We start from the raw sequence: 25,068 nt of genomic DNA on the forward strand, positions 1-25,068 counted from the left end.
ATTAGAATGAGTGGAAAAGGGTGTATCCCAAAAGGACTCACCATGATCGGGTATCAGAATTCGGGGTCGGCCAAGATATGTATCGTCAATGGGCAAATAATGTCATCCGTTTCGATCTTGATGAGACGAACGACAGGGGTCTGAGCCTTCTATAGTTCGTTCGAAGTCATAGGCTAAACTTCTCCAACACTCTCCACCTCGTAAAACGTCGAGGCTTGCGACTTCGCGCTCTCTGGATGGTTCTATCCATAACTGGATCAGCTTCATCTTTCTTCAGAGATGCTTCAGGTTCAACATTAGCAAGGCCCAGACAAAGTCATATCCCGGTGGGAAATAAATAACGACCGCAATCTCTTAACACTCCTGAAGGTGAAACGCAGCAACCCTTGAAATCGTTTTTATCTGGAGAAAGTCAGACCCGGCAGTTGTCGAAAGTCTTTCAGGCTCAAGTTGGAGGTAATTTCGACGCCTTAAACTTAACTGATTCTGGAAACCCTTTCTGGTAACATCAAAGAGGCACTCCTGACTACAGCCGAAGAGATATACAGGCGCTCGAAGACAAAGAAGAAGCCCTGAGCCACGAAAGAGGTCCTCGACATTTATTATCGCTGGAGGGCCATGAAGAGTACAAGACAAGCCCTGCAGCAGTTGCCGAGTATCGGAAGGTCAAATGAGATGTCATGAAAGGGATAAAGGAAGCCAGGAAAACCTGGATTGACAAGAGATGTGAGATTGATGAAGGGATGGCTTGGAGTGACAACAGTAAGACCTTTTTTGTAAGACCCTTACCAGCGAAGGTCAATTACCGAAGACGGCGCTGGTAACTTCTTTACGGGTGAGAAGACTACACGATGGACCGATTGACCGAATACTGTACTGACCTGTACAACTTCCAGCTGGCAACAGATCCAAGCATCCTTTAGGTTATGAACGATAATCCTGCAGACCCACAGTTCTACGGGAAGAGGTCGAGCGGGCTATTTACAGCCCGAGACCCATAACGACCTCATTCCAATGACTAACTCGTCGACGAAGAGCAGGCTAGCTTCAGAACCAGCAGGAACACGGTTGACCAGATCTTCATCAGTCACAATCTGATCCATAAACATCTTCAACATTAACCGCTGAATTTGATTTCAAGAAGACCTTCGTCAGAGTCTGGCACGAGGAACTGTGTCACGTGATGCGGAAATTCAACATTAATGAGGGCATCGTCCAAACCATTGAAACGCTCCAGTTACAGCAGCTCGATACTCCTTAACCAGGTGGGCGAACTTTATCCGATGGCTACCCTTTGCTTCTGGTGCTGTTCAACCTAGAGAAAATCACGCGTGGTGCACTTCATGAGCATCACACTTCCGTATCCGTCGAAAGGAGGCCACTAAGTCTCCTGTGTTCTGCCGATATCGTCGATCTGATGGCAGACAGCAACAGCGAGTCACAAACAAGCTCGAGCGCATACGGGGTTGAAGTCAGATTGCAAAAACATGTTCTAAATAGAAATAAATTAAAATAAAAGACATCAGCAAAAATAAAAGGACGGCAGTGATTGAAATGTAGCCTACGGCTTGAAATAACCCCTTTGTCGCTTGTTAAGATATAAATAGGGCTAGATGCACAAGACATCACTACATGACAATTATTTGAATGTCAAAAACAAGTAACAGTCTGTTAAAAGCTCCCAAAACTGTATAACTGTCCAGATGACCATCCAGTTATCTCGCTAGACCACAGGCCGTTGTATGCTGCCTTTACATCCAAAGGTGATCCGCAAAATCAACGTAAGTCAAGCGTAAACAAGGCAAAATACTAAAACAAGAAACTGTTTTAATACAGTTTGTCTGCATTGTGTAAACAGGGCGGAATGACATTTAAAAAGGACACATAACCAAGACAGTTCTCCTTTATTTCCTGTACATCTTCAGGCAGCTTATGAGAAAGACACGACTGTTGCGTGGCTTTGTCTGTTTAGTGCTTTGCGCAGCACGAAGTCGCTGATTTCAACAAATGAGTTGTCTGCGTTTCCTTCCTTCTCCACCCACCCGGGAGCTCTTGACGCAATGGAAGTGAAAACTGTCTGCATCAGTTAACGACGTAGACAGCAGCAAGGTTTCTCCATTAACGTATTTTCTGACCGACTCACGCCAGACAGCATTTCGCAAACACTAGGAGCTCCCCACGAGACACATGACTGTAAATAAGTGTCCTCAGCTGTGTCCCAGGTCAGTCCAAGTTGAGGTTGTTTTAAGTTACTCCCTCTTCACGCACCTTCTTTGTACATCCCTTTACCATAATGTTCACTGCGATGCTAGCCTGGCTTCGTTAATATCGGAAGAACGTTCAAAGCATTTGAAATATTTGAGGATGTCGATGCTTTGTCTGTGTCGAGTGTTAGCTTTAACGAGACTTGGACAGTCATAGCTGTCTGACCGCACCTTGTGACGTAGTGACACACCTGTCCCGTGAGACCTGGCGCTGACCTCTCCGTTTCCAGCATCACTACCGGCCACTCGAATCGACGTTGCTTCAAACCAATGCTTCAAACTACACAACTGGGGATTCTCTTGCCACTATTTCGATTTGCTTGGTTGATCAATGGCATTACAACATAGCGTGAACCTTTCCTTTTGGGGGATGAGGGGAGGCGAGTAGCATTTAGACAATTTATATCTAATGTCCCACAGGTTTTCTGGTAATTAGCTTCTGTGTGTGTGTGTGTGTTCCCTTTCGATATGATGAAAAGCTACACCACTGGTGCCAGTCCAGACTTATGCCAACACTACACAAAAAAAAAAAACAAAAACTAAGCTGTACAAGAAGAGAGTGCGCATGATAGAACTGTTCTCATAAATCCACGTAAACACAGCACAACTACTACTCCACTTGGTCAAAAATCAGTCTTTTCTACCTGAGAAAATGTATAGGAACATAGTTTTCATAACAAGTGCTGTCCTGGGAAGGAGAACATTTTTTTGCCCAGACAGAACCCGTCTTATAGCGACGACGAAGAGAACGCACTGCGGCTTTGTTTCTAATCCAGACTGTCAAATTTTGAGAACTTCCGCCTGTATTTTTTTTTTCCCTCAAAGTTTCCAATGCAGTGTATTTTAAATCGCACAGAATTTATACAGAAGCTGGATACTTTCAGCTTCGAAGTGCAGACGACTTTCCTGCTGCCAGTATCCATGAAATTCGCCATTACAGCAGCAACAAAGCTGATTTCAAGCATTGTCCATGTTACATAATAACGAGCACACCACTTCTAGTCCCTACCCCACCCTTCATCACGAGGTGGTCGTGGTCCTCATACGTGGCGACGTTATAACAAGTGAGTCCCCAAGAGCCACACAAGTGCTGTGAAGGGCCCAAGGCACCAGAGATGAGTGGAGGGGATGGCCGCACCATTGCACAAGTCCTCGTCGTTGCAGCACGTGCGTTTGACACAGCCTCGCGTGGTCAACAACCAGTTGCTGCAGTTCTGGCGGAAGTCGTCCTGGTCCATGCAGTTCTCCGCGCAGCTTCGCACGACGGAGGAGTAGGTAGCGCTGCCGACATCGCTATGCATCTCGAACGTCACCTTCTGCAACACGAATAATGGTATCATCCAACTTTTTCTGTGATATCCACCTTTCTCACGGTCTACATCTACCTGCACCCTCTCTCTCTCTCACACACACCTAGTTGTGTCGCGGCTATTTTCATGACGTCATTGTCGTCGCCGTCGGAGAGTACCTCGCCTGACACTGCCGTTGTGTTGTCTTATCATAGCTGCTTTACCTTTACCACCATCGACATATTCCTTGTTCTGACACTGTCACTGACCTGACAGAACTGCCCTTCCAAGCATTGCCGCTTGGCAGCCTTGTAGTTGTCTTCCGGATTCTGCTCACAGTTGTCCGCAATGCAGTGCCAGCAAGACAGGGCGGCCACCGAACCTGCCAACAACATTAAGAAGACTAATAACAGCAACATACACGAAGCACACACAAACCCACATACGCAGGCTCATCCCTACCCTTCACAGAGTTGACTGATGAGCAGCCATTTGTACCAATCCACTTTTCCAACACATTTCCAACAAATCCCATTCGGCACACATTCTACTACTCCCACTCCTTCTCTATAGGTGGTCTTGAAACATACAAAAAAAGGATGCTGATCACAGGAGGAGGAGGAGACTGGATGTCTGTTCATGTCATGTGGGATTCCTTAGGCTCTCATACTTTCTCCTGTTTTCTTTAGCTTCATTTTCCCTTACATAAAGTTGACTTCGAAAAAGTTTAAATCACTAACAAAATAATTTGAAAGAGGCACAAACGAGATGATGTTTTTCTTTTCCCCTTCCTTTGCCTAAACACACACAGGCACGCAAGCATACAGTCACACCACACAAAAAGAAATAATAAGAGAAGTGTGAAGAATGAGGAGAGCTTGCGTGACGACAAGCCCTTTGACTGTTCCAAGTAAAGACATGGTTGTGTTTTGTCTTCGCCTGCCCTCCCTCCACACGCTATCTTGTCATCTGTCCTATCTTTCAGCGGAGGCAAGTGAAAAAGAAAATGTCCGAGTAATGGAAAAACTACCATTGCTGCATGACGAAACCCCTTGATGGGGACAGACAGGAGTCACATGGTCCGTTTGCCCTGACAATCCGTGAGCCCCGTCTCCTCTCAGAAGAAAGCAACATCACTGTTCCACCCGAAAACGTCCAGTGTTTGTAATGTGCTTGTAGAATCTGTCACAACAGTGACGATTACAAACTCAACCATCACTACCATACTAACGGTCTGGACAGAACAGTCTGGAGCTTAAAGTCCCATGTGGAACAAAGCCTTGTAAACTAAGAAACTCAGTGATTAAAAAAAAAAAACCATACATAATTAAATCTCACATTTTCTGGTCAGTGTGAACATTTTCAATACATCAATAAATAATAAACAACAAACAATGGGAGTATATATATTATAAGGTTAGTAAGTTCTTGTCTTCAGCAATGTTAGCAATAGGGAAGAAAATGGTGCGGTCAAGAGAGAAAGACTTTAGGAGACACACAGAAAGATGCAGTTTCTTGCATAAACTCAACTCCAAATAAGCTTGTAGCAGAGGAAAAAAAAGAAAAAAGAAAAGCTGCAAACATTAAAAATTCAGCTGAAAAAGGTAGTGAAATATTAGTTTTGAAAGTTCTAGGTCATGTCAGCTATTACATTTAGCTGTCTGCCTTTGAAAAATAACAATCATGTGATGTCCAGAAGCTACTATCCACATGCCCCTTTACAAAGAAGAGGAGGAACACTCATCAATTTCAGAATCTATGATATAAATATGTAAAAGTGTAAATGCTTTGTCATGTAAATCCAATGAAACATGTAAATGTTAGAATGTTTTACCCATAGGATGGAAAGGCACTTGATGAAAAAAAGTTAATACAATTAAGACTCCATGGCACAACGTTTTCTGTTATTTTTTCTTTATCCAATCCATCAGCACTGAAACAGTTCATGTCTGAGAGTAATAAAGGGCAAGACATACAAGTATACAGGTGTTTCTTGTGGTGATGTACATACAGTAGATCATGATTCGTTCCCTAAGTTGTGTCTGAAAGATTTTCCTGCTTGTTATCCTTTTCGCAGTTGTTATAAAAATATTGTTCACCAAAATTTTCATATCTTTTACCTACCGATCTGCTGCAGCCTGCAAAATTTTTGGGAAGCCATTCTTTTTCGTCTGCTTCGCGTGCTACATCGACATCTATTTCCAGTATTTGGATTTCTCAACAGTCATCTTTAAACATTTATTCGCTTTTGCTCACATTTGATATCATGGGGCAAGCAGCGGAGGGCCTATAGGCCGACATGATGGTATGGAAATATTTTATGTTATGACACGCAGTGAGGAAGTCACGAGATATTTCCTGTCCAAGTGAGATTTTTATTACATCAGCTTTGTTGGGGGTAGGGGCGAGTAATACAAAGTCGATCGTCTGCTGCTTTGGAATGAGATGGAAGAATTTCTCTCTTGGTAAAACTGAGTTGTGTGCATCCGGAATGATTTATTTTGGATGAAAGTGCTACACGACTATACAAGCTTATTTATTATTGCTGTTATGAAAGAGGATTTTTTTTGGTTTTGTTTTGTTTCTGCTTGAGTGCCCACTGATTAGGAATAGTTGATTTGTGTGAAGAAGGTAGAGATACATTCTGGAAATTATTGGATTTTGTGCGTTGTATTGTGTGGAAGGAGGATGGAGTGATCTAGTCAGTTGTATATGATTCGTCATAGTTGCGACAGACGATCGGCGGTATAGTTCCAATAAGTTGAATGTGATTAATAATTACCTGGTTGAACAGAGGTAGCGGGTACGATCCTATTGAACAGAGGGGAGTAGGCCTGGAATTCTGTGCCGTTAATGAGCTGCCTTTAATGAAACGGGTGGTAGGAATATTTTAGTTTTTATATCGGTTAAAACGAGAACGGGGCAGGGGTAGATGCTTGGAAAGTCACTATAGAGATTGACTTTGAAGCTCCGCGCAGTTTTGGTGCGGCACATCGGTTGAATGAATATAGACCATGGTTCTCTGATATCAAACTTGTTCCCAGTTTAATAATATCTATTATGTACTTTGAGACCGTGCAGAATTTCTTCGTTGCTGAAGCAAAATAAATTTACACCTGCCAAGGAATTCGACACATCGCTCCAACCGCTGGGCATTGTTTACATGCTTTTGCGATGCAGCGTGGAGTTGATTCTTATAACGTAACAAGTTATTCAATCGCAGAACCAAGAATTTGCGACACTTGCTGATTACAGATGGAAATCGTCAACTTTGAAATATATAATAAATAAACGGTTGTATTTAAGAAGCTGAAATTTACAGACTGCATTATTAGTGCGTCTACCAACCTGATCGAATATACGAATAACTCAGACATTTTCTAAGGTTTTCAGCTTCACCTTCAAAACTCGCCGTTGGTTGATGTGCAAGTTGAAATTGTAAAGTTACACGAATCCGGCGCCATCCCCTCTAACAAGAGCAAGATGCAGGGCAGCTGCTATAAATAGCAACCCAAGGCGAATTACTCTCGGGCGTGTGGCGAAACCTCGGCCAGTCTCCATGACGAAAATCCAAATTGCCAGTGACAGCTTTTCCTCTAGATGTGGAAGTCTGGAGTAGCACGTGTCTATTCTCAAGCCAGCTCCAGGCACGCTTTGCAGCCAGTCGTAACTGCCAGCCAGAACTAATTTTCAGACACAGTCTAATAATGGGGCTTGTCTCCCTTGAGTGATTATACGCGCCGTTTACAGCAGGTAAAAGATACGCCACTCGCATGTTTTAGTTTGGTTTTCAGCCCTGTCAGCGTGCTTTTGTTTTATTTATCATGCTGATAAAGAAAAAAAGTAGAGTACATTTTAAAAACTTGAATTAACGTAAGCGTGAACAAATACGAGCAGCAATGTAGACGTGTATAACCATATATAGGCCTGTATAAACTACAGTAGCCAAAACATGGACTGTCCGAGTAAAAGTTGTCTATGAATTGAACTTTTACACTTTATTACCGTGGAAACATTTTGTATGTTATGTAATGGTAACTAACCTCAATACTTTCAGGGGTCACTTTATTCCCATAAAGAAGATACTTTGAGTATCCTGTGTAAAGCCTGCTATGTAAGTCGTGCCTTTAAAATGTAGGCCTTCACGCACGGGGGAGCATTTACTTACACGTGGGCAGGTGGGGAAGGTGGAAAATTTGCCTTGGCTTCCAAACCGAAGAAGTTAAAAGTTCCAGCCTTCCAGCTAAGATCATTAACGTGGAGAACTCTTACAGAATGAAGGACGAGAGTGAAGTGTACCCTTGACTACTTAGTACATCCTAAGTACAATATTTGCTGAGGTCCAGAAATATGCCACGAGATGCCATAACCGGAAGGAAATCAGACACGTGGTATTCGATTGCTGACAGTCGTGAGTTTGCTACATGCAGGGATGCTGAGACGACTTCGGGCTAGCTTGTAAAGCTGGAACCGAGAGAGTCCACGCGCAGCAGGCTGCAGTTCAGGCGCGGTGGTGAACAGCCCCTCATGTCCTCCGCTTCCTGTTTCTTCCCTTACCCCTAATGCACTTCTTGTGTCAGCGCCAAGCCAGGAGCCAGAGCTCTTTTCCCTAACTCACACCATCGTCCCCTCTTCATCCCTGCGAAAATCCTGCTTATCTCTCTCCATCGATTTTCATCCCCGAAAACGCTCTCCTCCACTGACATGGCCACTGATTTTTGTAAAAGATCGATCGGGACATGTCTAAGAACTGGACTTGAAGCCCGCTTTAAACTTTCTCTGGCATCAAATTAGATTGCAAAGCGTGAAGGTCATGTCCGCCATTCTGCTTCATCTCCGGTCAATCAGGACACGACGGCATGAAAGAACTGAAAAGCTATTTTTAAAAGCTAGAAAAAGGAAAACAAAAGTTGGAATCGACAGCCTAGCTTGTCACTTAATCTGAGTTCGTTAGCACAAATTATTGACATTTTAAACAATTTTTTTTTTAAAGAGAGATTTGTAAAAAGCATAAAAAACTTTTACTCAAACAAGAAAACTTATATATTTAGGGTCTAATATTAATCTTAGTTTAGTCAAAGTTCAGCAGAAATTATCACTTGGCTCGCGATAAATCTTTCAGATCATTCAGCTCAGGGCTAGACAAGACTCAAGATTATTTTAGCATATGCCTTTTCTCTTTACACTGAATGCTTCAAATCTTGGAATACTCTTGAGGTGCAATGGTAATGACCCACATAAAGCTCGAGAGCAGTGGTAGAGGTTGGAGGGTTGCAGATGTTGCCAAGGTTGTCAGTGACGTCAGCGCACAGCCAGCTGTGTTCCAGCAAGTTCCAGAAGTCTTCGTTAATAACTCACTGTCAGGGAGCGGAGAGAACCAGCAGACTGTCAGACGTAGTGTTGGATGTTTTTACTAACAGACTCAATTACTAAGGGAATCATCACTCAGAATGGTTGAGTTCCGGCCATTTCGTTGGAAACCCGTTTTCTCGTTTGTTTGGGTTTTTTTTTTTTTTCCTCCCCACCGCCTCCTCTTGCTCACTTTTCATAACTTTGGGATAAAATGAACGATTCTGGTTTATTTTTCATTAACATAGTAACGCAGATGATGGCATTTTAGTACAGATGTCCCAATTCTAAATTTAATAAATGGCTTTGTAATACCTGTGTTTCATGCATAGGAGACTACACAGTATGCTTAATGCAGTATGACACAAATATATTTAAAATATCTCATTATTTTGAGCAAAATACAAAGAATGAGATAAAAACCTTAACCACTACAATCAATAAGCGATCCCCTTCTCTCTCCACCCCTCCCATTTTCTCTCCCTCTTTCTCAGCATGGACGCGCGCGTGCACACACACACACAGACCGCAAAGTATTTCAACGCACGCGCACACGGGCTTGCAAGGGAGACAACAAACGATGGCTTCATACCTAATTACAGTCAAGTAACTGTCTGCTGAGGAAGAGGTTGGCTTGTCGCACCATCCCCCTGCCCGCCGCTATGGAAGAGAATCGATATGGTAATAGACCAAATAGACTCCACCATCCCAACCCCTCCCTCCCGCGCCCTACCATTCACCCATCTTCCAGGTCTCCAGTTCCGCCAGTTTTCTCGATGGGAGAAGGTGGTGGCCAGGTGCTTTGATTTGTGGTTCGTCTGTAACACAACACCATCTTGTCAAAGACTCGCGACCTTTACAGAGAACACCATTCTGTCTGAAGGTGCTGGAAGAAGTGACCAGAGACCGAGAGAAGGGGTAGGGAGCATGGTAGTGAGAGAAGGAGATGCAGATGGGAAAAGAATCAGGGCAGTGACCATGAGAGAGAAAAAGAGAGAAGTAAAGAGAGTAGAGAATGCAGAAAGAAAAGGACAAGGAGAGGCAAAGGTATTGAAGAAAGGAGAAAACCAAGAACGGTCATAAGAACGGCCTCACGTAAGAAGGACGTAGCATCCTACGTCACAGACTGACAGTTATGTCACAGACGAGTGGCATGGCAGGCAAGTGGCTCGACCCAACCACACGTCTTGAAGGAGTAACGGCGAGAGCATGAATATTCAACCCTTTTACAAATAGTTTAGAATATTCTAGAATATAGTGGGATGCTATTATTTAACTGTCACTGGCCAGCTATTCACTTCCAGCGAGACACGCGAAGACACTGTGTGGGACGTGGAGGCTGTTTATCCGTGTGCAGTAACTATTTTTCTCCGGATTCGTTAATTCATTTCGAATTTTAATGTATATCTCTTTTTGAATTTTTTAAAATAAACTGTTAGTAGGCACAGCAATTAAGCCGGAAAGACATGAAAAACGTGAATGCTTTTTCAGACGAATCGGGCTTCGACGACTTCGATACGACTGGCCCATCAGTCGACATTGCTAAGCAACGAGATGCTGTCGCCCGTCGCCCAGAGGTGGCGCCAGAGTTCACAACAACAACCCGAAGATACGGTAGTTTTTTTTTTTTCTTTTCTGTTCCATTCTGTATATCAGTCCCCAGTGACTGCGACTAAGTGTTTTTAAGTACAGCCTTCTGTATACGACAGTAACATCTACTGTCGGTACTACGCGCCAATTTTTATGATTCTCCAGATCAGCTGACTGCTGCAAGGGAAAAACAGCTTTTAGCACTGAATGACAAGTTGTAGGAATTTCCCAGTGGTATCATCAGCAGTGTCGTGCAACTATCATGGGTAACTCTTTGATGTGAGTGTGGGAGTTATTGTTTCTTTTTCATTATCGTATATTTTAAGCAGCGCGTGCTGTGACATTCTTTTAATAATAAATAAAAAAAATAGAAGAAGGGTCTACCAGAACCATAGTTTGTCTTTGTCCAGGAACGAAAGAACTCAAATGCAGGACGACTACGTGAATGCCGTGCACGCTTGGCAGCGTCTGCGACAGTCGAACTCTGACATTTGTAGGTGCATGCATGCGGTGTGACGAGATTTGTGTTCAGCTCGGTGAGCATATCAAGCCTACCCTACATCACACAGGAAGCCAGTACCATCCTCCAGTCCAGGGTCCTGTTCTGCTCGCTGCTGTGAACTTTCATATTCACGTTTGTCACGTTGTGCATTACCCTCTCTCAGAACATGACACTAACACTTGCTTCGCAGAACAGCTTGTGCCCCTTTATGGAACATGCTGCTGATGATGATGATATATATATATCACACTTCCCCTGTCAGTGAACTCAGTGCGCATGAACAAAAGTGCAAAACAAAAACCAAATGCAGTAGCACAGTTGGAAACAATAAAGGATAGAGGAGGAGAGATAGTGGAAAAAAGAAAGAGGTTGCCAGCTTCTGGAGACCATCACACACTAGGCGGGTCCTGAGACCCGATTTGCCAGCTTCCAAGGTGACCACTGTAAGAAGCGAAAGGGCAATGCATTTCAGACACTGGATAATAGACAGTGCAGAGAGAAACAGAGACCAAAACACACACGATTACCCTAGGGTATGCCTCTGTCTTTCTTGGACAGCTCTGCTGATGTAAGCCGCCTTATTAATATTTGCGAGCCACCCTGAAGACCGTAATTAATGCCTTAGGTTAGACTTTAAAAAATACTGCTCTGCCTCATTTCTGGAATCATAATAAACCTAATCATCTCTTAACTCAAAGCTCCGTCACAATCATTATATCAAATTCTTTTATCCTGCTTTTTCCCTCTACTCTCGCCAGTCCCTAAATTAGAAGTAATTATCATGAATGATTTTCACAAATGACAAGATGCTTGCAACGTGAGGAAGACTTTTTTTCATCCTTTTCTGTTTAGAGAGACGAGTTGGAACAACCACCTCAGCCTCTCATTGCGTTATATCAACGCAGAGAGAGAGAGAGAATTTGAGAGATTGTGAGAAAAAAGTTGAGAGAGAATAGGTCGCTCTGGGCGCCATGTTTCTTATTCTATCAGCACACTGCACGGCAGGCTGATGTAATTGTTCCCGTTATTGTTTGCGAAGGGCCCTAAAACAAGGGATAGATATTTCAACAGTTTCATCAAGGGAGTCTAGGGGAATCCGCCCGCCAGCAGCCGAAAAAAGGAAATGTCGCATAAACAAGTCAGCGTTTCCAGGCGACCGTGGAGTTGGCCTTCCTGTCCTCAGAAGACGTTGTATTGACCAGCTGACGAGAAAGTTTGCTACAGGCCCTGATCTTTCGACTGTTGCGGCAAGCGGACACCACGGGTCTGGTAGCTGGTACCGGACATTTTGCATGCCATCAAACAGGCTAAAGACTGAAACTTAAACCCTCCCCCTCCTCCCCCTCCCTCCCCTCCTCCTCCCTCTTTGTACACATGCAGCCACTGATCTGAACTCACTCTAACGAAAATCCTCCTCTGACAAAAGCTAGCCATCATCACCTAGCCTTTTATTCAAAATAACGTACAGGGAAAAGCATCTCATCAAGATTCAGTCTTCGGGACACGGGTTTATCCTACTGTCTATTTGTCATTGATACATACCACTCCACGAGGTTAGACTATACAAAGGTCTTGAGGATGACCTTTAAGTGGAAAATAGATATCGGTTGGGAGACTATTCATTGTGCATCTGTCTAAACAGGTTCTAAATCATGAAGACTGCGTCTGGGTTCTGCTTTTGTTTTTTGTTTTTTTTTTGTTTTGTTTTGTTTGTTTTGTTTTGTTTTGTTTTGTTTTTATCCAAAGCAATTTCAGCATTCGTTATGTAAACATTAGAAGATTTTTCGCGTGTCAGGAAAGATACATTGTCGAATTTCTAGTTTTACGAACCTGTCTCTCTCTTAGTTCTTTTTGTTTGAATATTTCTTTGTCTGTCTGTCTGTTTGTCTGTCCGAATGCCTGTCTGCTTTTTAGCTGTCTTGCTTGCATTCATTCTCTTTACACATGTAGTGTGTGTGTGTCTCTTCTCGCCCAAGTCTTTCCTGCTTGCAAAGAAACTTGTTTACGCGCCTGGCAGAGTGGGATGAACGACGTATTGATGAAGCACGATGAAAATCGCTCGGGAAGTGAGCTGTGCTCACTGCTCAGTATCTTTCTTGCACTAGCTGCTGTATGTGACACGTACGTTGGGAAGAAGAAAACCTTTCTTAATCTAACAATATTTTCTTGTCCATTTTTAACTACTTTCTCCACGCCTGCTTGCGAGTTTTTGTTTCTTGTTTTGAGATTCATGTCAGGTCCAGCACCGAGGAGACGGGAGGGGGAGATTGCCTGGAGAAGCTGTAAAAAATTCCCGACACGGTGCCGCTGAAGAAACAACTGTTGCATTTCATTTCAGTTTTTCCAAGAGCTAATTCACCCAAGAACTAACAGTATCTAGTTGCGTGCATGCTTATGCACATGTGTGAGTGTGAGAGAGAGAGAGAAAGGAAACACTCGATGGGAGAATATGTTTGCTGCGCAAAATTTTAAGGGGGGGAGCACTGAGATTGATTACATAAATCCATTATAACTTTATGAATTATTGCGTGGGAAGAATACAGAAAGGTAAATACTATTTGTTCTGATAAAAATCTTATCTTTTGGTTAAATAACTTGAGCAAGGTTAAGGTCTGAAAGCGCCTCCCGTGTGATCTCCAAGTCACGTCTTAGAACAGAACTGTTCTGGGTGACAGAGTTCCATGATTAAATGTCAAGTTTTATGTTATAAGCAAACAGCAAAGGTACCGTTAAAAACACGACATTGTGACACCTGACACCTTCACTGCCAGCAGCATTGTGACAGTGTCCTCTGAGGCTTAGCCAACAGGCTGACAGTAATCACACAGTGTTGTCAGCCAGGAAAAAGCAGCTGAGAAATTCAGTGAACACCCCGAGATGAACTGAGAGAGCAGCTGATACAATACAGTTACAACGAAGAAACAGTGTAAATGAGAGTTGTGTCCCTTCGCCTCACAGACCGAGCGGATCTGCTCTCCTTGATATTGTTTATGTTTTCTTGTCGGGATTCGATTTGGATAAAAGTGTTGGACCTTCGTGTTTACACGTGCTTCTGCTGCGTTTTCTTCCTCTTGTGTTTGCAGCAGGACTGTGTATAATGGATATAATGTTATTTTGAAGTGTGAACTGTTTGGATCTATTGGCTGGAGTCCATTCCGCCCGCTTCACTCGCTTCGGCAGCGACCTTGAGCTACAGTAAGTAAACTGAAGTAATGATCACCCTTTTGTAGTTTCATGTGATAGCATATCTTAATATTTTCAAGATTACTCAATATCTTCCAAGTATTATCCTGATGTCACAAACCTAATTCTCTGGAGTCGTTATCGTTACATCTACAGTGATCTCCCTTTACTGTCGTTAGGCAGCGAGTCCTCGCGTTGTTCTTCCTTCTGCATCTTTGTTACTATTTTGTGATTTTGTTCTACATCTTTATTACTATTTTGTGAGTTTGTTCTGCACCTTTGTAAATATTTTGTTCTGCATCTTTGTTACTTTTTGTTAACTTGTTCTACATCTTTGCTGATTTTATGATCTTGTTCAGCGCAATAGCTTCCCCTTTGGCTGAGATATTGAGCATTATAAATTCCTACTTGTTATTATTATTAACAATCTTTCCCATAATGGTAGTCCTTTATCACAGCCTATTGCAACATCATGTTACTCTCAGCTCTTGCTCTTGTTATTTGTGTTTTCTGTACTTAATTTTGTTTTTTGTTTAATACGTTTTTTATTCTTTCCTGTCCCTCGTATGCTGTCCGTGTTTTGTTTAAGTGCTAAGAGCATGCTCCTTAGGAGTGCGAGTCTGCGCTTTAAAAATTTTGCATTTATTATTGTTATTAAAAGCTGCGCAGCTAGTTTAGTTAAAGAAAACCATTTTAAGTAAGAGACAACTCCTTGCCGAACAGACATCAGCTTCTTTTCCTTCGGATGGGGGGCTGAGGGAAGAGAATAAAATTTCTGGCGCTGAGCTAAATGCAATTATGGGGGACCACACGCAAAAGGTGTGGGTGTGCGGGGGGAGAGAAACTTTGGACGATGGAGAGAAAAAGCTAAAATTTTCAGCCGGCACGGAATGTGCGCTTTTGTTTCAGAAATCCACCGTGTCCCTACCATCACATCTCCCCTCTCCCCTAGACGAGTAAAAATATCTCGAATTGCTATATGTCGATAACTGTTGAAAGAAGCAAGGTCTTCGGGTGTATAAAAGGACGCAGGAGCTTTAGAGGGATATAAAGGTGACGAAAAATACGGTTTCAGAGAGCTGCACCCCCATAGCTAGTGGACGTAGAGTAGATGCTGTAAAATTGAATCATTCGCTGTTTCAGGGACACGGAATGCGATGTGGAAGGCAGTGGAACTCTCCTCTTCCGCCGCCTTGACCTTCTCTAAAATATCAGGTACCTTCTTTCTGCTGAACAACGGTTAAGAGAGAGAGAACAGGAAACTTTTTTCACACACATCCCCGGCCTTCAACCGGGAGCTTAGCAATCAAGTCGGCTACGTAGTCTCCCACGGCTCAAGGCGTCCTTCTACTGAATATCGTATCTATATATTTTCTGTTATTCCTGTTGAGGAAGGTGTGTGGAAGCTGGATGGGAACTGTCAGAAAGTGTGGGTCTTTCTGACAAACTCAGCTAGCAGAAATTCCTCTCTGAAAATTAACAACACGTCTTTTCACACGAATACTCCCAGTTGTCCACCATTTTTCGCTCAAGACATGCTTGATGATATAACTAGAGCTGGTGAGGATATTGAAGAAACCTTTTTATCTTTATGTCAACTAGACTTGCCTTCGTTTGTACACCTACTTGTCGTGGTTAGTTTTCGCAACTTTTTATGGATAAAACCTAAATAAATACCAGGTCTTCGTGCCAGATGACGACCAGGCCTCGGTATCTCTGTCGATGAAAAGTCCTCCTCTATTCACATCCAGCTGAACACCAAATCGAGGGTTTTTGCAACAGACTTCACAAAAGGAGAGCACTCACTGCGTGTCCCTGCATCCAAAACAGTAAGCATGAGTGGGTGGGGAGTAAGGAACATAAATAAGAGTAATCGAATTACCAAAGCAGTCTATAGACACGTCAGTGTGGCAGAACAAGCCATCGATTCCGGTTCTGGAGGAGCAAACGGACCGCCGGCAAAGAAGCGGGGCCAACAGACAGGCAACAACGATGTCCCCCACCACTCCCACCACCCCATCAACTTGTCATCGACAATGTCAGCCTTAGCACGCACTTCACTTCCACGAGAAATCGAGATTCTTTTTGTTCGAAAAGGGAATTGCGGTCAAGATGAAATTGGTCAGTGAATTTTTTTTTTGTCTTGGGCAACGAAGATACACAATTACTGTTTAGCTGTTTAAGCTAAACAAGTAGACAAACAATTAGACGGACGGACACCACAATCAAAACAAAACAAAAAAAAAAAAGCTAGTATACAGACACAGAGACAGAGTTATGTTATATGTTGTGTACTCTTAATCTGTTCATCACAGCTCCGTGCAGTTGACGGACCCTAACGAGGCCTCTCCATACCTGTCATTCCCTATCCTTCGAGCACCAGGATGCTCTTGCAAGGAGACTGAAAAGATTCTTCCGATTTTTTATTCTAACCCGGAAGTGGCGCATGAAAAAAATGCTCGAAAGTAAAAGAATAATTTTTATTACAGCATCAACTTGTCCATTGAAAATATCTTCGATGTCTTTTCCGGACTCCATCTTTCACTCCCCGGCTCCATCCCCAGACCCAAACATCCAGACAATAGACGCCATTGCTTTTTCTTTTTTTTTTTTTTTGAACCAATACATGTTTCCATTAGACCTCGAAATTCTTAGTAATTGTAAGGCAATCACACAAATAGCCCTACTGAAACTTTCATTCGTTGATCTTTATCAAAAGCCAGCTTTTCAAACGCTGGCTGCGGTTATGGGACGATCACGCCTGTGCAACCTTCTGACTTGCTCACATCCAGCAACGTGTGATGCTATTGATTTATAATTTTCTCTGAAGGGTTTCGGCAGTTCCGTCTGACACACCTCGCCAGGCTACAAAATACTGCAAAGGACCCCCCGACATTTTACCGGAAGACCCACGGCTACAGTTGACATCAGGACAGGGTGTCGTGCGTTCTTGGTTTCAAAAGCCGATAGGCGTGGAAAGAATTGCAAGAGCTCTTCTAATCCTTTTTTTATTTATTTCCTTTTATCTTTGTTTCTATTTTCCATCTTTGTTTTCTTGTCTTTCTTTTGTGTTTCTGGCTTCATTACTTCTGTCTTTCCTCATGTCCTATTTTCTGTTCTTTTGTATTTTGGTTCTGTTTTTCTGTCTTTTCTCGGTATTACAGTCTTTGATTTTGTCTTGTTTCTTTCTGTATGTGTTTTTTTTTTCTTTTTACTGTCTTTCTGTTCTTTCTTTCACTTTTTTTCCCCCTTTTTTTTTTTCCTTTCGTGATGATGCGGTTCCGCGAAAAATCAACAGAATAATGTGCGTGCGTGTGTGCGCACGCTTCGGTGATCCAACTCTAATGTAACCCAACGCATAGACGATCAGATCAGTTGAATCAGCTGAATCAGAAAATTGTTCACTCTTCCTTTCCTTTGCTGTCAGTGCGTGTAAGAAAGACGAGTTTCCAATCGATGTATTGTAATACATCCATTTTACTCTTGTGGATTCATTTCTTTATTCATTCCTTCATTATTTCCTTTCTCTCAGAATGCCTGACAGACATCTCTGGCAGTTAACTGGAAGCCCACCACATAGATATTTCACTGGTTGTCTCTCTCCACAAAATATTTTACCGGCGTCCACGTCTTATTCAAGAGGAAGGAGACCAGACCCACATAAAAACCGATTTATTCCGCTATCACACGCACATCAGAAGATTGACTTTTCAGCGGAGCCTTACTGATGAGTGAGCTTCTTAAATGTAGCAGAAAGAAACTCTGAATGTCATCGGTCTGAAACCCTAAAAGGGAACGAAAGATTTCGGAAGGTTTCTCGTGAGAAGCCTTTTTTTTTAACAGTCTTGGTCAATTTTCGCTCGAAAGAAATCCACTTCAACTTAAAAGAACGATTAAAAAAACTATTTTTGGCGAGTAAGCAGGTTAGTGTGCATTTGCATCTCGTAAAAGGAGCTCAGGCTACCTAAACGTTATGTTGCAGGATCACAGGATTCGTGGGGCTGAATACAAACTGGAAAACTTCATTCGGGGTCACGTCTGCATTTTCCAGTGAGTACTAACCTGTATTAACCTGTGCTGTCCTGTACTAACAGCTTTCAGCTGTTCCACCTTATACTTATTATGGGTAATAAATGGCATTATTTCCAACAAATGACAGATTCTTGCCTTTTAAGTGGTTTTGTTGTACTTTATGTTTCTAGCCCCTAATTCTTCATTGACTGCAATCAGTTTTTAATAGCGACTGTCACACTTCGTCTAGACATTGTTGCAATCCAGCAACTTTTTTAGTCTTCTGCTGCTTTCTGTTTTTCCTGTCAACCATATTAATCTCTACATTCGCGGACCTGAAACACCTCGTAAGACGATATTGTCTCGGTATGTTTTCAGTTGCATATTTTTGGGGTTTTGGATTTTTTTATTTTAGTGGGTTTCGTTTGGCTTTTTTTTAAAACTTTGATTTCTTGGTTTTAAAAGTGAGTGCCACTATGTTCACGATTTATGCTAGTCTACGTGTCATTGCGATTGAAGCTATGTTGTGGCTTTCGCTAGGTCTGTAACAACCGGCGACTAGCTACCCAATAGTTTTACATCAGCGGTTATGTCTTCCATTTCTTTTTCAAAATAGTTGATGACACAATCAAAATACGATGACGCTTATAAAAGAGATTTATTCTATTCATTATTATTTTCACACACACACACACAGCATGTAATCTGTTGCTGGTTTCGGTTAGCAAGAAAAATTTAGAGGTTAGTCTTGAGTCGCGTGTTGTGTGTCTTGCAGCTTCATCATCATCACCATTGGTAAGGGTTCAAACCCAACAATCCATGCACTCCCGAGCCTGGTCCCCCACTTTTAAACTTTAGGTAAAACCAGTCTGCACCCTCCGGTCATTCTCAAAAGCATCGCGAAGAAAGTAATTTGAAATACCGCCTTGAATACAAGCCGTGGAGGTCTTTAACAAACCGCACTACACAAAAAGAACATTTTCCAGAGCAGAGTAGAGAAATTTGAATAATTCTCCTTTGCATGTCTCAAACAGGATGCAGCTGTTTCACTGTTTTTGTATTGCCGAAGGGCTGCTGCCAGAAACTCCACATCTGAACTTTGAAGAAGAATTGGAAGGCAATTCAAATGCAGAACCATTTGCCGAAATAGGCCAGGGAAACACTAAAAGCTTGGGCTTTCATTGTGTCTGTTCTCCCCGTTCAAAGTTTCACAGTGTAGGTGACGACTTGTCCAAGCGGCGAAAGTATCCAAATTTATTAAATTTTAAGTACCATTGCACCTCTACACGCATATTATAAAAACCACATGTAACACCTTTAGTAGACGGCAGACTTAAAGCTGAGGAGAGAATGAGGGATGAAGACAGGATGGAAGGCAGATTGGCAAAGAGGTAGAGAAGTAGATTCAGACAGAGTGAGACAAGTAGACAGACTATAGAATGCATTGGACGTAACGAATGATGGCGTGAACAGAAAAGAGGCAGAAATGTTATTCTGTGAACGAATGTATAGATCATGAACGGCCCTAGTGACATGGATGGCAAAGTTATTTGGCGTTTTTCTAATCCTGGTGAAATAAAGAGAGTGGATTTAAAAAAAAGTGAGGAGCCAACAACCAATATATTGTCGATGCAACTGAAACGTGTTTCTTGATTGTCTCTTTTCTCTTCCGCAGCTCGAGTTATATACAAGTGCAATAAGAGCTGCAAATGACTAAGAGGGGAGATCGTAGAAGAATGAAAGAGGCGTTGTCTCTTAACGCAACGGTCTCTCTTTAGTTTTTAAGTCCTACCCGAGTCAACATTTTTGTTCTCCTTGTAAAATGATTTAGTTCACGGCAGAGAAATTAGTTCCCAAGATGTGAGCACACAGTCTACGTTCGTTTTGCGGCATTCACGCCTTTAATCATCGCTAGTGAACGAACTAGTCAAATCAGATCAGTCGTATCGAAACAGGAACCCTTTTCTGTCACAAAGCCACAAGAAAGGAGAAAGCCGGGAGTTCAGTTACTGGCATAGCAATGATCCCTGTGACGTCACATACTTGACCTCTAACCTTCTACAAGCGAAAATGTCGATATTTAAAGATTTACATTTCTCCAATCTATATATTACCTCAGAACTAGTAAATTAAACCAACAGTCATTAAAGAAAAGAAATTTGCTCGCCGGTGGGTCTTTAAGCCTCCAAGAAAGCGACAAATGAAAATAAGAAATAGAAGAGACATTTCAAGAAAAATTTCCAATTGGTTGTGTCCCTCTCCTCACTGTTGTCTTCAACATTTTCTCAACATCATAAATGAGATGAGAACTAAGAAAGAAATCAGAAAGAAATATAAGAAAGAAAGGAGATTATTTGTTCGTGCTGGGAGTAGGGAGAGGGAATGTGCATGAATGTATATGGGTCACGTAAAATAATTGTTTAAGGTTATGTGTTATTTGTTATGCCCTGAGATGTTTGTGTATAGAAGGTATTAGCCTTCATCTCTCTCGCTAGCATAGGAACAAGTACACGCACTACTTTTTTTTCTCGAAATTAGTCCACCAATAATCAGCTACAAGAACCAGAAACAAGCGAGATCAATAAACTTAATTGCTAGTAATCAAGCTACAGGATATTTAAAAAACAAAATCCAAAGAAAGACACCACATGAGGCCATAATGGGAAGTAATAGGAACCGCCGCAGCTACCTGAGCGTTCACACCTGTCAAACAGCTACTGATCACGTTTGTGTGACACGTGCAAACTCGCTCGCAGGTGTAGATGTGTGTCGAGACCTGAAACATTGCACCTCCACCCTCCGGAGCTTTTCTAGGAAGTACGGGAAGTCTCAGATAGCACCTCATTTGTTGTGCAAAGAAACAAACATTACTCCAAAAACAAACAAACAACATGCAGAGACAAACACGATACTGTGAGAAGACAGTAATCAGACAGTGCGCACAGGAAACAACGAGCTTTCAGTCTTTTGCTGCACGAAGGCACGAGACCGGAACTTTGTGCAACACTGATGGAGCATGCTGGTCCCAGCTGCCTTAAAAGGTCTTGAAGAACAGCGCACGTGTACACATGGTCTGCGCTTGAGGCTGCGAGAAATGGAGGGAGACAGAAACTGCAGACTTCATGACGACCATTGAAACAACTGGGCATTGCATGACACGCACAGTTGCAGCTGATCAAGACAGAGGCCGACGCACGTGCAGACAGACCTGCACAATTGGAAAGCCAGCAGTTACAGACATGAGAGCTGCTAGGAGTTGCTGACGTCAGAAATGGTCATGGCTCAACCGCAACAAGTGATCGGAACGGAAAAGCCTCACTAAGAACTACTTACACAAAGAAGCTTACCTCATAAAAGTTGTAATTTTGAGACGAGTTTTAAAAAACAAACTCGCGCTGGACAAATGTGAAGAAACAAAGACGGCGCCCGGTACAACCAGAGCTACCCAGGACAGCAAGACAGCTAACAAGGTTTGGGCTTAACAAGGTGATGCTAAACAGGGTATCGACACAGACTTCGTTTGTGGTGCGTGCACAATGTTCTCTTCCAAAGGTTTCAGATGCAAACTCGGAGGAAAAAGCAAGTTATTTGTCTCCTTCATCTTCTCGTCGAATTGTCTTCTTTTCCTGTCGTCTCTCTGTCCTTTCCTGACGTGGCCATCCTCATGGGTTTTTCCTCTGAAAAGAGGCAGGACAACCTCTTCATGGCTCTGAGGGAGGTGAGGAAAGGAAATTGCACCTCGCGAAGAAATTTTTAACAGGGGGGGGGGGGAACTTCACAAGAATTAAATCTTCCTTAAATTTCATGAAACCTTTTCGGGGAAACTTTTCCCTTCTTCTGTCCTGAGATCTCGGGTGGAAGATGTGCTGCCAATAACTGTCCAGAAGGTTCCTGCGACTTCGATATTTTAAAATCTGACAAGAAGGGCGTGAAGACATACTGAGCCCTCAGCCCACAAGCAAGATCTGTTCTTGCTAACCCTGACTGCTGGAGATCTTGAAGGTGAAGGAGTCGGTAACTCTGACCTGTTCCTCAAACCGTCACATTAAGCCAAAATTTGGCAGACGATTTTTTTCCAACTACTAAAACGAGGCAGGTGTGTACAGAACTTCCGGTTGAGTCACATTCATTGTTTAGGCTCGCCGAGACTAACAGCGGAGAACTTTGCAAGAGGCTAAGCGTTGGTCTCGGCGGACAGACAGCCAGTCCACCTATACACGTCCGTGCATTAAGAGATGGCATTAGACTTTCTGATGACAAGCATTAGAAATGGAAGTTCATTCAAAATACTTCAAACCAAGTGTTCAAACTAGCCTTTCTCTCTCTCGCGCTGACTGTGAGACGTTGATGCAATATTATTGTATTTGTATCAACTTCCTTTTTTGTGGTCTCTATATATATATATACGACCTGTTGAGCCTCTATTCTTAAAAGATATATGATAGACAAATAGAAAGCAATTAAACAAAGGCATGGTGGGTCAAGAGAACGCGAAACAAAGAGGAGCAAGACTCGCCCAAGTATGAGAGATATTGGCGAAAAAATGTTCTTAAATGCAACTATAGTACCTCCGATTACATTGACACTGAAAGGAGAGACAAGCCAGATAGTGGGATCCGAAAAAAGAAAGTGAGCGACGCCCAAGATTTTAAAGTCTACTAGTGGAACAGAGGTAAATTTGCATGTCCAGACTCTTATATTGGAACAGCAGAAGAGAGAAGCATATCCAGAGACGAACAGTGGGCAGGAAGGTCAGCATAGAGTCCTACGTCAAATAGAGAGATGAGCATGTTCAGAGCGAAGGGACCTACTGGGGTGGTAGGGTTGGTTTGACTGGTTGCCAACCGTCACTGAAACTATTGAGAAAGTTGTGTGAGGTGAAGGATACAGTTATGTTATGGACTGCTTCATATGCCAACGGACTTCCTCCAGCCCCTTCATTCACTCTAAAAAGTTAATCTGTAAAGTGCATGAAGCCGCGCGCACCCTTATCTGTGTGTGTGTGTGTTTCTGTAGGGGAAGGAGGACTGGCTCCGTGCGTGTGTGTGTGTGTGCTGTGTTCTTAGGGATCGTATTGCGTAACGAGGTGCCTAGCTGTCCCTTTCCATTCTCTCAACCCAACCTTCCTTTGCTAGCAGCTCGTTTCGCAATGACCGCCAGACTTATAAATACAAAATGCAAAACATCTTTATTAATCATTTTCAGAAATTGTTTGTCTGCCAATGTTACCATTACGTAATGCACCATACATAAATGATTCGTCTCTCTCTCTTTCACTTTCTCTCTCTCTTTCTCTCTCTCTCACACACACACACCTTTTTCTTTATCCGCTAAGGACAACAGATTTGGAACACGACACTTAAATATTTTATGGCTGCTATAGCAACAGTCCTCAGCATAAGGTTGGTAATTAGAACAGGAGATGGCGGTGGTGATCTGGTGCGGGAGGCGAGTATTGAACAAAAATAACAGTGCAGTCGTAATCCTAATCCACGAAATAACAGTGGAACCCTCGTGTTAATTCACAAAATAACAGTGCACTCTTCGTCCTATTCACCATGATAGCAGTGCAATCCCAATCCGCAAAAGAGTATCCCGGAAGCTTCAACATCTGGAATGACATTTAAATGATTTATTATAACAAAACAAAACCTTTAAAGTATCAAAGTTTACACCGGCGAAACCCCAAAACTGGCGCTGATCATTATAAACACAGATCGAGCATTGTGTAACACGTGAGAAGCATAGTGTTACACCAACAAAAAAACATGTTAAAACTTGTAGAGAGGACGCCATCTGTCATATATCTGGGAACAGAGAAAACAGCTCGAGTGCAGGGTAGCAAGAGGCCGGTAAACAGTCCAACAAACAATTTCCTAGAGATTTTGGCTCAGGTTATAAGGTCCTTTCTCGCTCATGCTTATCACATTTCATTATAATGTTTGCAGGCAGAAGTAGCCAACAATGTACTTAACGGTGGCTCGAGCAATGATCTGCATCAAAAGGTTGAATAAAAGGTTGCCGACAGCGCAAGGAAATGCTTTGTGGGTCCATAATGTATTGGCGGCGATAAAAGGCGACAGATGGAAAACGAAGATAGTGGCGATACACAGAGAGACATTGCCGAAGGCGGTTTTTTTTTTATGAACATTATGCATCTGCCTGTCTGTCCATCTCAAATTTATACTGGTGGAACTGTTCTTCACAACAAGAAAGAATACTGGGCACATAGATACAGGCTGTCGCGCTGGAAAAGCCAATTTCCTTTGAATATTGCTGAGAAACGGCAGCACCATAACAACATGGAAATTACTGTCACTTGTACACATCTCGCCTGCAGCAAGGAAACGGATGTTATGGGGAAACCATCAAAGTGATAACAAGAAACATTGCAGTTATGTAATACAATGTCAACCTGGTCACAGTGAAGGCATCGGCTGTGTCCGCTGAAAGATAGTCCCGCAGCGGAAGAGAAATCGCCATTTAATTATTTCTTAAGGGGTCTGATTAAAGGGTGTGTTTTGTTCTCGCTCCAGTCTTACATTACTTAGCAGATAATGAAAATAAATGTTTTGTGTGTGTGTGTGAGAGAGAGATAGAGAAGGGTGTGCCTTCCTCCTTCCCCACAGTGCCCCGTCCTGTATCAAAGCTTTTCCGCTTCAGTAGGTACAGGTTTCACACCACTGCGAAGTGTATGATATACATGCATCACCCACCAAGGGTTTTAAATTCCCTTTTCAAATCTTTACGGCTGGTTGCGCCAGCCAGCCCAAACAGAATTGAAATTTTACCCAAGGACAATAATTTGACATCCTTTAATGGGACATTGCCAAGACACGTCCTTGTTGGAGGCGCCTAGACTCGGGTATAGTGTCTGTAT

At 42.7% G+C, this 25,068-nt stretch overlaps 1 protein-coding gene across 2 annotated transcripts in view; it reads right to left on the minus strand.

Moving 5' to 3' along the window:
- Positions 1-1,810: 1,810 nt before the first annotated feature.
- Positions 1,811-25,068, minus strand: part of LOC112564765 — a 65,111-nt gene continuing 41,853 nt past the window's right edge. For both annotated transcript variants that reach the window (XM_025239826.1, XM_025239825.1), the window contains exons 2-3: positions 3,823-3,935; positions 1,811-3,580 (exon numbers count right to left, since the gene is read on the minus strand). In XM_025239826.1, the coding sequence (XP_025095611.1) occupies positions 3,320-3,580; positions 3,823-3,935 (374 nt within the window). In that variant the 3' untranslated portion in view covers positions 1,811-3,319. The remainder of the gene's footprint in view (positions 3,581-3,822; positions 3,936-25,068) is intronic.

Source organism: Pomacea canaliculata, linkage group LG5 (assembly GCF_003073045.1).
Source record: "Pomacea canaliculata isolate SZHN2017 linkage group LG5, ASM307304v1, whole genome shotgun sequence".
Classification (NCBI taxonomy): domain Eukaryota; kingdom Metazoa; phylum Mollusca; class Gastropoda; order Architaenioglossa; family Ampullariidae; genus Pomacea; species Pomacea canaliculata.